The sequence below is a fragment of the Felis catus genome, chromosome A3 (assembly GCF_018350175.1).
Source record: "Felis catus isolate Fca126 chromosome A3, F.catus_Fca126_mat1.0, whole genome shotgun sequence".
NCBI classification, from domain to species: domain Eukaryota; kingdom Metazoa; phylum Chordata; class Mammalia; order Carnivora; family Felidae; genus Felis; species Felis catus.
In genome coordinates, this window is record NC_058370.1 from 105,628,369 (window position 1) to 105,642,223 (window position 13,855).

The 13,855-nt window shown below is 37.5% G+C and overlaps 1 protein-coding gene across 10 annotated transcripts in view; it reads right to left on the bottom strand.

Annotated features, from left to right (window-relative positions):
• EML4 (EMAP like 4) overlaps window positions 1–13,855 on the bottom strand; it is a 161,772-nt gene that overhangs the window by 50,147 nt on the left and 97,770 nt on the right. For all 10 annotated transcript variants that reach the window (XM_019827636.3, XM_019827638.3, XM_019827639.3 and 7 more), the window contains 4 exons: window positions 4,592–4,715; window positions 2,482–2,631; window positions 1,470–1,539; window positions 249–359 (listed from right to left, as the gene is read on the bottom strand). In XM_019827636.3, the coding sequence (XP_019683195.3) occupies window positions 249–359; window positions 1,470–1,539; window positions 2,482–2,631; window positions 4,592–4,715 (455 nt within the window). The remainder of the gene's footprint in view (window positions 1–248; window positions 360–1,469; window positions 1,540–2,481; window positions 2,632–4,591; window positions 4,716–13,855) is intronic.

A 13,855-nucleotide genomic window follows, 5' to 3' on the forward strand; every position in this document is an offset into this window, starting at 1 on the left:
TTCCTCTAACAATTTCCTGCTATTACACTGGAATCCTAGTTCAAAACAGAACAAAAGTATAATTAAGTGTAACAACCTGTATCCCATTTAAACCAGAGTACTTTAGTACCTAGGTTAAAATGCTGGCCACTGCTAAGCAACAGCTAACAATTCAGAGTTATCACTTTCTATGAACACAGACACAGACACAAAATTGAGCTTGACTTCTTCATTGCAGCTTGCTTACTTCCTTAAAAATTGTTACTTACTGCTTTTGAAAAATCCAGGCATCCTACTCCACGCTCAAAGGTCCCAAGTCCAATAATTTGCAGAGTGGATAAACTAACTGAATCCCACACTCTGACATGGGGTTGCAGAGGCTGCAAAAACAAGGGGAAAAATACAATAGCAAGACTAACTGGTATTCAGGTGGATGCAAGTAAATACTACCATCACACAGAACTGCATTCCATCTTTCAAAAGCAGTGGGTCTGGACAAACATCTAATATAAAATAGCTACTACATTTAGACATGACCCCAAAGAATCTTGAGCAGATATTTTCTTCTCATACCATGAAAACAAGAAAATAACAACAGTGATAACAGTAGCAGCAAATGATTTAGTATTTACTATGTCATACACTATTCTAAGTACATCGCATGTATTGATTCATTTAATCCCATAAACTATGTACTATTATAATTACCATTTAACCAGATGAGGAAACTTAGATTTGAATAACTTGCCCAAAGTTATACAGCTATTAGAAGGTGGAGTTAGGAGTCTAACCAAGGCAAATTTGCTCTGGATACTCTGCTTTTAACATTACCTTCATTTCTAGGAAAATAATACTTTTTTTCTATAAGTGTCCAATACATTGCTAACCAAACAGTTCTTAAATAGAATTTGGAACTGGAAGGGGCCTTAGAAGTCATCCATTATAACCATTCTGACTCCTTTTCTTTAAATAAACTGAAGCCAGGGAATGTCATGGGTATAGTCATACACATGTTAATCAATCATCAATAATATTCATTGCTGATCCTTACAAATAAGGGATTTGTTATATAAGCCAATTTAATAATACTGAATAGGAACTGACATTTTTAAAGTGTTATCAGTTCTAGTCATATATAAAGTCAAGAGGTCCATCAACATAGTGAAAATGTGGCACCTTCTGGCAAACACTGATAAGTTATGCTATGTTAAAAAAAAAAAAAAATCAACAAGCTTACAAGTCCTCCCAATTTTACAAGTAAATAGTTTCCTTAGGGAGAACACTTATTTTTAGAGAAAAATATTTAAGTAGTATGATTCTGTTTTTTGGAATCTTCTTACATTCAACTATTTTTTCCCTGCTTATACTAGAAATCCCTTAGCTGCCAAATTTTAAAAGAATGAAATAAATGAGCTGCGGTTAAAATTCCTATCAACTCCATTCTAATGACGATGTCACTGATACAGCATGCAGAACCCTATGCCACTCACCCTTCCATCTTTATCCACTCCAGCAATCTGTCCAGTTGCGATCCTAATTTTGTCAGGATGTATAGCAAGGCTAAAAAGCAGTATTAACAACAGTTTTAAATATGGGAAACATTTCAAGTAGCCAAAAGTATGCCTTAGTATCAACATTTACCAATTTTCAAACATTTTTAATCATTAAAAAAATTCTCATTGTGACCTGTTTTCTTTAGCAAATCAAATAAACATCAATCATCTAGAAGATGTTTTTTCCTAAGTTTTCGGCTGCACTTTTTCTTTCTTTGTTAAATTAAACAAATTAATGGAGCCCTAAATTTGAAGAAAACACATATTCACAATTACAGGGTAAGTTAAAATGTCTTCATCTGTTCCAGCTCCTTTCTAGTCCTGCACATAGGCACGCATACTCAGACGGTTTTATTACGGGGAAGGTGCAGTCGTGTACTGTGCAAACTCTGTGTCAACATCAGCATATTCCCCTTTTGTGACATCTTATTAACAGCTCTTCTACCATTTCTACTTTTCTACAAAGGAACACAATGAACATCTTCACATAGTACTCCAACCTTTTAATTAGCTCTTAATGCTGAACCCTTAGGTCAGATTTGGGGTATGAAAATTTTAAGACTGAAAACTGTGTAGCATACATGCCCACATTCTTCATGATCAACATACGAGTGACTAGCAATGTTTTTTTTTTTTTTAAGATGTCTTCCTGTCCATATTTAGACTCCTTTCTATATCTTGCAACCAAAGGGTAAGCTTATTAAGAATGTAAATTTTTTGCTCTTGTTATGTACTGCTCATTCCTTTCCAGAAGAGTAGTATCAATTAAAATTGTCTTAAGATTCCACTACCGCTTCCCCATATTAAAGTGCTTTTTAAAATATATCTACACAATACCCATAATATCCTTAAGATCTGAGCTCTCCAGAAGAAATCATTTCTGAAAAACCCAAATTATAAAGAAATGCAAAAATGACAAAGAAAAACACAAGTATTAAATGATACCAACCATTTCACACAGTCTGTGTGACCCAGGTAGTGTCGCTGAGTTCTCTCCTCATAATTAAACAGTACTACTACTGATGCTATGAAATACACTATTTCTCCGGTAGGAAGAAGGTAAACATTAGCACGGCAGTCCTTTCCTCGGTAACCATATCTTAAACAGGAGTCAAGGTTTTTAATAAATATTATTTTTAAGGTGTAAACTAAAGTTTTTCATGGATCCCTAAGGGAATCAGGAAAGTATAAAGAAAACCGGAATGCATCATCAGAACCAAAAAACTCAAGTCCTGCCACTAGCCAGGGTGCAACCCTGAGTTTTTAATGTGCACAAAACTTAGTTCCCTCATTTCGCAAATACATACGGAGTTCCTAACATGTGGCAGGCACAGAGCAGAACATACACTTCTGAACAAAATGAATGGACACCTGTGTCCCTGGGGCTTAGCTCTGGCAACGATGACAAAAACAAACACTAAATATATCATTAGAAATTGTGGAAAGACAAGGGAAAAAATAGTGGCCGTTTCCTTAAGTGAGAATACCTATTTTCACAATTAAACTAAACAAGGAACACCTAATTTAAATGGAGAGAAAGTGAAGAGAGGGATCAAAAGAAGGGTGGAGAAAATGACATTTATGCTTGACTGAAATAATGAGTGAGACAGGAGTACTTGGGTGGCTCAGTTGGTTAAGTGTCCAACTCTTGATTTCGGCTCAGATCATGATCTCACGGTTTGTGAGTTCAAGCCCTGCATCGAACTCTGTGCTGATAGCACTGAGCCTGCTTGGGATTCTGTCTCCCTCTCTCTCTGCCCTGCTTGCTATGTCTGTCTGTCTGTCTGTCTGTCTCTCAAAATAAGTAAAAATAAACTAAAAGAAAAATGAGTAAGACAGCCAGGCACAGTTTGGTAGTGTTTATTAAAAAGTAGCAGAGGGCTCACTTCGGCAGCACATATACTAAAAAGTTGTACAGATGGTGCCTGGGTGGCTCAGTCGGTTAAGTATCTGACTTCAGCTCAGGTCATGATCTCATGGTTCGTGGGTTCAAGTCCCGCATCGGGCTCTGTGCAGACAGCTCAGAGCCTGGAACCTGCTTCAGATTCTGTGTCTCCCTCTCTCTCTGCCTCTCTCCCATTTGCACTCTGTCTCTCTCTCAAAAATAAACAAACATTAAAAAAAAAAAAAAGTTGTACAGAATTACGGGATTGGTGAGTTTTCCAAAGCTAATTTGTGTGGAAAGGAGGGAATGAATCAAAGGGCAGGGGAAGTGGGTACAGAATGGAGGCAAAAAGTTGAGTTCAAACTACTGACTCCATTCTGCTTCGTGGACTTTCTCAAAGGTTCTGAGAGAAAAATTTCTAAGTGAAATTAAGAGAGCTCTTTTAGTCATTTTTTACCAAGTCTGGCTGACAGGTTAATTCTGGAATTAGAATCACCTTGTTAATTTGATGTCTTTATATAAAATAATTTACATTATTTCACAGGTTACAAAATGCTTAACTGATATTTTCTTACTTAATTCTTACAAAAGCTCAGTGAAGTAGGAGTTATTAACTTGTAAGTGAAGTAAGGTTCACTGGGGCTGGTGGGGCTGATTCTTCTAATTCCATTCCAATGTCTTCTCTACCACATCGCAAATACCTACCATGATGTTCGTAGAACACTGTTTGCCCTATCCAAAATTATTATAATTTGGGTGGTTTTAAATTGCTATTGGCAAAATACACGTAATACGTGGAGGATGAGAGGTAACATTTTTTTACTTTCTCAAGTGGTTGCTATACTCATCACACTTTTCTTGTATAAAGAGAATTTTTTTAATAGTTTAATTATTTGAGAGAGCAGGTGTGTGTGCTTGTGAACACGAGTGGAGGAGCTGCAGGGAGAGAGTGAGAACCCAAGCAGATGCTGCGCTGTCAGTGCAGAGCCTGATGCAGGGTTAATCTCACAAATGATGAGATCAACACCTGAGCTGAAATCAACAGCTGAACGCTCAATCAAGTAAGTCACTGGGGCCCCCGTCGTACAACAACAATTTTGACAGAGGTTAGGTAAACTAATTTTTCTTAAACTGAAGACAAAGTGAACACATTTGCTGTCACGGTAGAGGATACACCCACTCCAGTTTCAGCTTCTCAGGAGGCAGTTCTGTTCTGATGTCGTCATAGTTTTCAACATCAGAAGGAATGAACATTGTAATTGGCCGACCTCGCATAAACATTTTAACATATTCTCCTTCTGTTGAAACATAAGACAAAAAAATTAAGTCAGTTTTGTGAATAACCAGAGAAAAGTGGATTTTTAAGGTGATATAGTAAGAGCAAGACAAAAATAGCTAGTACAGAGTTTTATTCTTATACGTAATCATTTTTATATAAAGACTTTGTCTAAAACATTGTAGGGAAAAAATACCGGTCGTTTCCTTAAGTGAGAATACCTATTTTCACAATTAAACTACACAAGGAGGTCAGGAAGGTTGAGGTAGAAAAATGCAAAAAAAAAAAAAAAAAAATTATGATGGAAGTTTTTCTGACAGTTGAAAAGAAGAAAAAGATGATCAGGGCAGATGACAACCGTATCTACCACACTACCTGATCAACCTACTGATGTTTAATGACATACAAAAAACATGGCCTGAGAATATACCATAATGAGAGGAGTCACACAGCCTCCTAAGTCAGGATACAGAGAGAAGACAAGAGCTCTGCTATTCACAGTGAGTACAGCTGGAAAGAAGACCAACTTCCCTCACTGCAGGACTGTGCCTACAATCAGGGCTGGGCCGAAACAATTAAATTCAATTACAATACGCTAACATTTTTAAATTCAATTACAATACGCTAACATTTTTAAAAGACAGTGCTACGAAACAGTTTTCTAATTAATTAGCAGTATAGGTTCTAAAACATCTTTACATAGACCAAATAGTTGTTTATAAGATCTGCAACAATCTAAAACTAAAAATGTTAGACAAGTCTAGAATCAAATCATATTTGTTGCGAATCTTTTACAAAAGGAAACAAAACTTCACTAAACAGATGAGTTTGTTCCTTAAAAACAATGAACACCCCTCCTTGGCCCAGCATTCCAATGACCTACATCTAGGTAAGTTTAATAAATGTTGACAAGGATTGTGAAATGGCTACAAGAGAACCTGAATGGGAAGATGAAAGTAAGGGATTCAGTATAAAAGCCTAGGAAATGTCTAGCACCTCCCAACTTGTTTGGCTTGCTATGAAAAAACAGCATTAGAAACAGACTGCACATGTGGTCATCAACCTGAGGCTGATACAACTCTAGGACCTCTAATAATGACCTAAGCTACTAAGTAGAAGAGTACATAGTAATTCAATAGTTTATATGATGCAAACCATGGAAGAAGGAAAGATAAATTACTTGATGAACGTCTGCAAGTATTTCTTCAGAGTCAGATTAAACAACTGTGTTATGGGTGAGAAGTTCAAGTTATTTTTATTATTATTACTCACTTGTGCTTGGCCTCATGGATTGATCTAAGAACAGGCTAAGACCTCCCACGCCACAGTTTTCACACCACATGATGTAGGTCTTTATTACTTCTGAATCTAAGAGTGGGCTCTGCTTCCTGATGATTTTTAGCACAGCTGGACTCTGATGAGAACTAAATGATTACCAGCTGCAACTATTTCTCTTCTGCAATCGTATTTATGTGTCTCCTTGTCCTTTTTTGTATAGTTTATTTTCTTATAGGTATCAATTTGTTATATAATTTTCCCTCAAAGTTTTTTTTTTTTTTTTTAAAGAATATAAATTCTTAGAGGTAGATATCCTGTCCCTTGGAATTTCCCCTAGGATCTTTGATCAGGGGTATATATCATAAATGCTTTCTGAATGAAAAAACAAAACAATTAGTAGATGCTTCTATCACCACCTAGAAGAGATCCCATGTCCAGGGAAGGGAATGGGTTAGGGATAATAGTATCAAAGAAAATAAAAGCTCTCTTTTGCGAAGAGAGAAAGCTAAGAATACCATATTGATTCTTCTGTCAGTTATTATTTATCAATTATTCCTTTAGCAGCACAACTAAGTAAAAGCAAAGGAACTATCTAGTGCTTGTCAACTTTTCTAATATAAAAATGGCAATACACGTCAGGATGAAAGTGCTTTCCCTTTCTGGAAATTGGCAGTATATATGTTGGAGGCCAAGTATGTCATCTAGGAACCATAAACAATTCCTGAGACTGAGGGACACAATACATTATAGTGGAAAGAACATGAGCTCTGGAAAAAGACTGATTGAGATCTGTGTTCCAGCTTTACCACTTCCTAGTTGCGTGACTTCGGCCTCATTTTCTTTCCTTTTTTTTTTAAAGTTTTTTTTTCTTAACGTTTATTTATTATTGAGAGACAGACAGAGACAGAGCATAAGCATGGGAGGGGCAGAGAGAGGAGGAGACACAGAATCTGAAGCAGGCTCTAGGCTCTGAGCTGTCAGCACAGAGCCCAAAGCGGGACTCGAACTTACGGACCGTGAGATCATGACCTGAGCAAAGTCGGACACTTAACTAACTGAGCCACCCAGGTGCCCCTGGCCTCATTTTCTTATTATATAAAATGATACTATGATTTACCACCTGTGATTATGATCAATTAAATAAGACTTCACACTGTAAAGGATAATATGAGGTCCTCAACAAATATTTATTCCCTTCCCTTTGAGAAGGATTTGAGACCATTCTGAATACTGTCTAGGAACTGCTTATATGATTTAACACACTGGAATATCTCTTCATAAGCCTTAAAATGACTGTCCACAGAATAGTATGTATAGGCAAATAAGCTAGAATTCTGATTCTATCATGTACCTTTTTGTAATGTTTATTTTGAGAGAGAGAGAGAGAGAGAGAGAGAGAATGAACGAATATGAGCAGGGGAGGGGGCAAAGAAGAGAGGGTGAGAGAATCTCAAGCAGACTCCACACTCAGTGCAGAGTCCAATGTGGGGTTCGAACTCACGACCTCAAGATCATGACCTGAGCTGAAATGTAGAGTCAGATGCTTAAATGAGTCACTCAGATGCCCCTGCTACTGGAACATTTTAAATTACATATGTGTTATACATTATGTTTCTATTGGATAGTACTTTTCAGACAGTAGTAAGGTCCTCAGGTTGGTCCACAGAAGTCCAAGTACCTGACAATACAGCTTACTTATAATCCAAATAATAGAAGCTTGAGCTCTGGATCCCAAAAGTAGGAAATCAGAGAGTACAAAAGAAGAGGAAGATGTTTCTGCTCTCCTATCTTTGGGAAGAGTGAATGCTAGGCAGAAATTTGAAACACTGGATGTTAACACTTCCTTTCTTTGTCCTTCTCACTGCTGGCACTTCCCCTTCTGTCTGCTTAAGTCTTGTTAATTTAATCTTCTACTTTAGCATCTCCCCTAGGCTAGCCTATCCTGCAGCTGTCCTATCTTGCAAAGTGCTCCAAATTGCAAAATGATCTTAATCCAAACTTTTTGGGATAGTTATCTAAGGTGTTCTGAAAAAGCAATATTGCTGAAATGATTCATACAGATACAAATAACTGGTTATTAAAGTTACTTATATATTAAATAAACCCTACCACCAACATGGGGCTTGAACTCAAGACCTCAAGATCAAAAGAGTTGCATGCTCTACCAAATGAGCTAGCCAGGTGCCCCAAAGTTACTCATTTATTTAAAACATACTTATTAAAATTTATTAACCTTTCATAGACTAATAGTAAAAGGCAAAAGTGAACAAGGAAGTTAGTAGTGGCATACTCTGCTCCTCGTTCAGTTCCCCTAAGTGCTTTTTTTCCTACAGCTTGCTCTCTTTTTGGACTTAGAGATTAAAAAAAAAAAAAAAAAAGAACAACACAAAGGCTTTCAAAGGCAACAGCAGAGCTTCGGGCTTTGGACAATGACTGTACTTATTTGTATAATGAGTACTGCCTACAGAAAGCCTCTGAACATCTAGAATGCTTACAGTTTAACACATCTTTCTCCCCAAAGTTTCCATTTTAGAAATCCACTTTTATTTGTATTTTTATTATTTTTTTAATAGTTTACTTATTTAGAGAGAGAGAGAGAGAGAGAGAGACAGAGCATGAGCTGAGGAGGGGCATAGAGAGAGGGAGGAAGAGAATCCCAAGCAGGCTCTGAGCTGTCAGTGCAGAGCCCAACATGGGGCTCAAACTCATGAACCGTGAGATCATGACCTGAGCTGAAATCAAAAGTCAGATGCTCAACTGATTGAGCCACCCAGGCACCCCTCACTTTTATTTGTATTTTACTATCTTTAGAACCAAAGAGCCACCCCTACTAACCCAAATCTGGAATTTGAAATTCATATTTAACTATAATGTAGGAGAGTGTGATGCTATCTAATTCCAGCAAACAGAAAATTGGAAAATCTTTACTTAGTTTGAGCTTTTTCTGTAGAACAGTTGTATTCCCCAAAACCATAAAGCTCCAGAACAGGTGGGTAAACAAGAGGCTAGAAATACTGACTATACTTTTATAGTAGAAAGTGACAAAGAGCATTTTGGGTAGGCTAAAATCTTTCCTTAAAAAGAATTTATTCTCTAGAGATATCAAGTCCTAGTTAATATTTCAGTTACACTATAGTAATAACTTAATATTTTAAAATTCCAATGAAACAGTGTGATCTTTAAAACTCTTTGGACTTTGAATAGGGAACTTGATTTGTACAATAAAGTCTAAACCTTTTCAAAGGTTTAGCTGTCAAAATAGATAAAATTAGATTCCTGAATAAAAAAGGGGGATGTGGATTTAGAAGGATATCATGTAACCCTCCTATTTCGCAGATTTAAAAATTCTTAGTTGGGGTGCTTGCCAAGTATTATGTATTACCGTATTATGTGTTATGTTTTACTTGCTAGGACAAGAACTCAGATTTGAAAAATGTGACCAAGTAGTAAAATGTTACCTTAATTTTCTTTGTTCAGACTTACTGGCTAGTAAATTTTATGGAATTCTTTTTTTTTTTTTTTAAGTTTTTAACGTTTATTTATTTTTGAGACAAAGAGAGACAGAGCATGAATGGGGGAGGGTCAGAGAGAGAGGGAGACACAGAATCTGAAACAGGCCCCGGGCTCTGAGCTGTCAGCACAGAGCCCGACGCGGGGCTCGAACTCAGACTGTGAGATCATGACCCGAGCTGAAGTCGGATGCTCACCCGACTGAGCCACCCAGGCGCCCCTGGAATTTTTAATGACATGGAGGTAGCAAGGTGAAGTGAGGGTGCACAATGAAAATATAGAAGAAGTGAACCCAGCCTTTTAGGAGCTTACAACAGAGACATAACCAAGTCTTATTTAACTGTGAATCAACTCATATACTAATTACAGTAATAAGCCCACTTGTAGTTAGTTTCTTGAATCTAAACCTCCTTTAATCAGATTTCTCTTTGATATTTTGTTTCCAACTGTGATTGTCATTAAAATCATTTCAAGATAATCAGATATGGGTGTTTGCTTAAGCATTTTGGATCATTTTTCACTATCTGAAAAAGGCATTCTTTGGCAAAAGATGGGAAAGAAGTCTAGTTCAACAATATAGGACACATAAAACTTCTAAAAGACTTGTTGCTGTATTGCTGAAAACTTTTTTTTTAATGTTTATTTTTGAGAGTGCACCAGCGAGCACGTGTGGGGGAGGGGCAGAGGATCTGAAGCCGGCTCTGTGCTGAAAGCAGAGAGACTGATGCGGGGCTCGATCTCACAAACTGTGAGAGTTGGGCACTTAATGGACTAAGCCACCAAGGCACCCTGAAAGCTTTTCTGAACTAAGCAAAATAGGACTGTATTTTAAAAAACTCCCTCAAATCTCTCATTTATATCCTTAGGAAGTTATTTTAAGCATGAAATTAAGGTTTTTTTCATTTTATCTGAATATACCAAGTTAGAATTTTTTTAAAAATAAGAAATTCAGAAAAAATAAGATATTCAAAAGAGAAACTTCAGATATCAAAATATTTACCCCTCTAACTCCTTTTCAATTAACCATAGCAGGAAGCGAACCAGGAGGCCCCAAGGAAACAATAAAAACCTGTATATGAAATTCTACTTAAACAGAATTAAGGAGAGGTTTCAACTTTACCTTTAATGTTCTATTTCTTTAAAAAACAACCTGAGCTGGGGCACCTGGGGAACTCAGTTGGTTAAGTAACAGACTCCTGATTTCAGCTCAAGTCATGATCTCCTGGCTGTCAGGCTCTGCACTGTCAGCAAGGAGCCTGCTTGGGATTCTCCAGGTGACCCTACCTTGCTAGTGTGTGTGCTCTCTCTCTCTCTCTCTCAAAATAAACAAATATTGAAACAAACAAATAATACCTGAATCAAAGCAAAATAAAGACTTAAGAAATCTGAGTCCTTTGTATACGGATGCTTGCTATAGTATTTGTATGTATTTTTAGAAAGATTAAAATATTTCACCATCTTAAAAAAGTTTTAAAAGCTTTATTAAAGGAAATAGTCAACAGAATATTTCTGGTAAAACTGTTCTGTGGAGAACCAATTAGAAGTACAGTTCAGGAACATGGCATGTGATTTGCTACGATTCTTCCTGCAATCTCAGTATGTGTCACTGATAAGTTATATCTCTTGCTTGCTAAGCCTAATCACAAGTTTCAGAATTCTTTTCAAAGTGCTTCAGGAAAACAGTAACAAGTGAGAGAGTAAAAAACACATATAGAGCTTAACTGCCATTTCTTGACAGAATGGATTTCAAATCATGCTATCTCAGTTCACCGACATGCTTGAAGAATGGAGACTTTTCTGGTTAACTGCATTTTCTAGTCTAGACATTATTTATTTATTTATTTATTTATTCATTCATTCATTCTAACATTTATCTTTGAGAGAGAGACGGGCGGCGGGGGGGGGGGGGGGGGGGGGGGGAGGAACAGACAGAGAGCGAGACACAGAATCCAAAGCAGGCTCCAGGCTCTGAGCTGTCACCACAGAGCCTGACACTGTGCTTAAACCTAGGAACCATGCATGAGATTGACCTGAGCTGAAGTCGGACACTTAACTGACTGACTGACGCCACCCAGGCGTCCCTAGTTTAGACTCTTTAAAAAGCTTATGCCTGGGGGTTGTGAAAATACAATATGGATGAAAAGTTTTTAACCAGAATAAAATAAATATGCACAAGACTGTTATGTTCTGTTACGAAAAGTCTTATTCTCCATTTCCAAAAGTGGCAGGTTGGGATGTTTTTCTCAGCTGAAAATAAGGAAAGAGGATGTCAAGAACAAATATTCTTTTTTATAATTATTTTTTTTAAAGTTTGTTTATTTTTGAGAGAGAAAGAGAGACAGAGCATGAGTGGGGAGGGGCAGAGAGAGAGGGAGACACAGAATCTGAAGCAGGCTCCAGGCTCTGAGCTGTCAGCACAGAGCCCGACGCGAGGCTCGAACTCAGAGTGTGAGATCATGACCTGAGCCAAAGTCAGTCGCTTAACCGACTGAGCCACCCAGTTCTTAAAAGTTGGGATTGTTTAGGGGTGCCTGGGTGGCTCAGTTGGTTAAGTGTCCGACTTTGGCTCAGGTCATGATCTTGCGGTTTGTGAGTTCGAGCGCCGTGTCAGGCTCTGTGATGACAGTTCAGAGCCTGGAGCTTGATTCAGATTCTGTGTCTCCTCTCTCTGTCCCTCCCCCACTCGTGCTTGGTCTCTATCAAAAAATAAATAAATGTAAGAAAAAAAAAGTTGGGATTGTTTATATTAAAAATAATAACTGGACAGTCTTTAAACATTTTAATCTAGAAGACTGTTAACAACAACATCAAGAAATAAGATCTCTGCTTCACAGGACTCAAGGAATCTTTAACAAAGAAAAGGTTCTCCTGTCTGGGTTCCTTTTAAAATATCGAGAATACCTGGAAAAATCTCAGACCTAGGGTTCCAAGTAATGTTTATGCTGCCTACTTAAAATAAGCCAGTATCTAAATTTCAGAAGTGAGTATATTTTTTGGAAATGCAATGTTTGGTTTCCTGCCCTTTGTGCCTATTTACATTGGAACAGACTTAAAGCTAGCACTCTTCTTCCCAAATTCTGGAATTGCAAAGTTTTGGATACCACCTTAACAAGGATAAATTCTATCTGTGGCTCAACTAAGGGCTTTTGGCTTATTGGGTTTGTTTCAAACGGCACACCCTCTCAGCAGGTGACAATACACTCCCTCCCTCTCAGTAGGTAACGTAACATAAGACAGTGTCAGCCGAACACTGCTATCCTATGTATTCGTATAGATAAATTTTAGCTGTTCTTTCAGACACAATGCTCAGTTTACACAGGTGTGATAAGGTTTTAGGACAGACCATGCCCAGAACCAACAAGTCAGAAAACAACACATGGCATGAACAAAAGCACCTACACTGAAACTCTTTAAAGGGTAGACTGAAAGCAAGTTAGTTAAGGTTGGGGGCGGGGAGCTGTCCTCCATTTTCTGTTTGTTGCAAGAAAGAGCTTTAAAAAGTTATTAAAGAAGACTGTTAGCAACATCTAGTCTAAGCCTTCATATATGTGAGGAAACTGAGGTCCAAGACATAGGAAAACTTTATTATCAGATGAATAATGTTTCGCTTCTTTCCATAATTTCCTTTGGCAAATTCCTAACTCACATTCATAATTTCAGTCATTTAGTATATGGATTCTTTAACTTAAAAAAATTTTTTTTAATGTTTATTTTTTAGAGAGAGAGACAAGAGTGTGAGTGGGGGAGGGAAGAAGAAAGAGGGGGACACAGAATCCCAGGCAGGCCCCAGGCTCTGCGCTGTCAGTATAGAGCTTGACATGAGGCTCAAACCCGTGAACCATGAGATCGTGACCTGAGCTGAAGTTGGGTGCTCAACCAACTGAGCCACCCAGGCACCCCAATTCTTTAACCTTTTTTATGGTGCAGGTCATTTCACCCCTAACCAGGACTCATGTTTAATATTCTTGCACTTTTTCTGCTATAACACTTCCCTTTCTAAGTGAGGTGCCTAATGAAGCTTTTGCTACCTATCTGCTCATTACATATCTCAGTATGTATTACCTCCTGACGTTATTTTTTTCTTATCGTGTAGAATGTAAGTGCCACAGAGCACAGAAACTGTAACTGCTGTATCCCCAAGTGCCTAAGGATAGGATCTGTCAAAATAAGCACTCAATAAATATTTGTTAAATGAGCGAATGTTTAAAATGTGTATCTGATAAAGAATAAAGAAATGTATCAGAACTATAATAGCTGTTAAAATGATAAGATTACTCCATTTTCCTTCCTTTTCCCAATTTTGTCAATGAGTTTATTATTTTCAGATTATCTGTTTTTGCTACACCAAATTATTGAAGGGTTTTAGATACATAT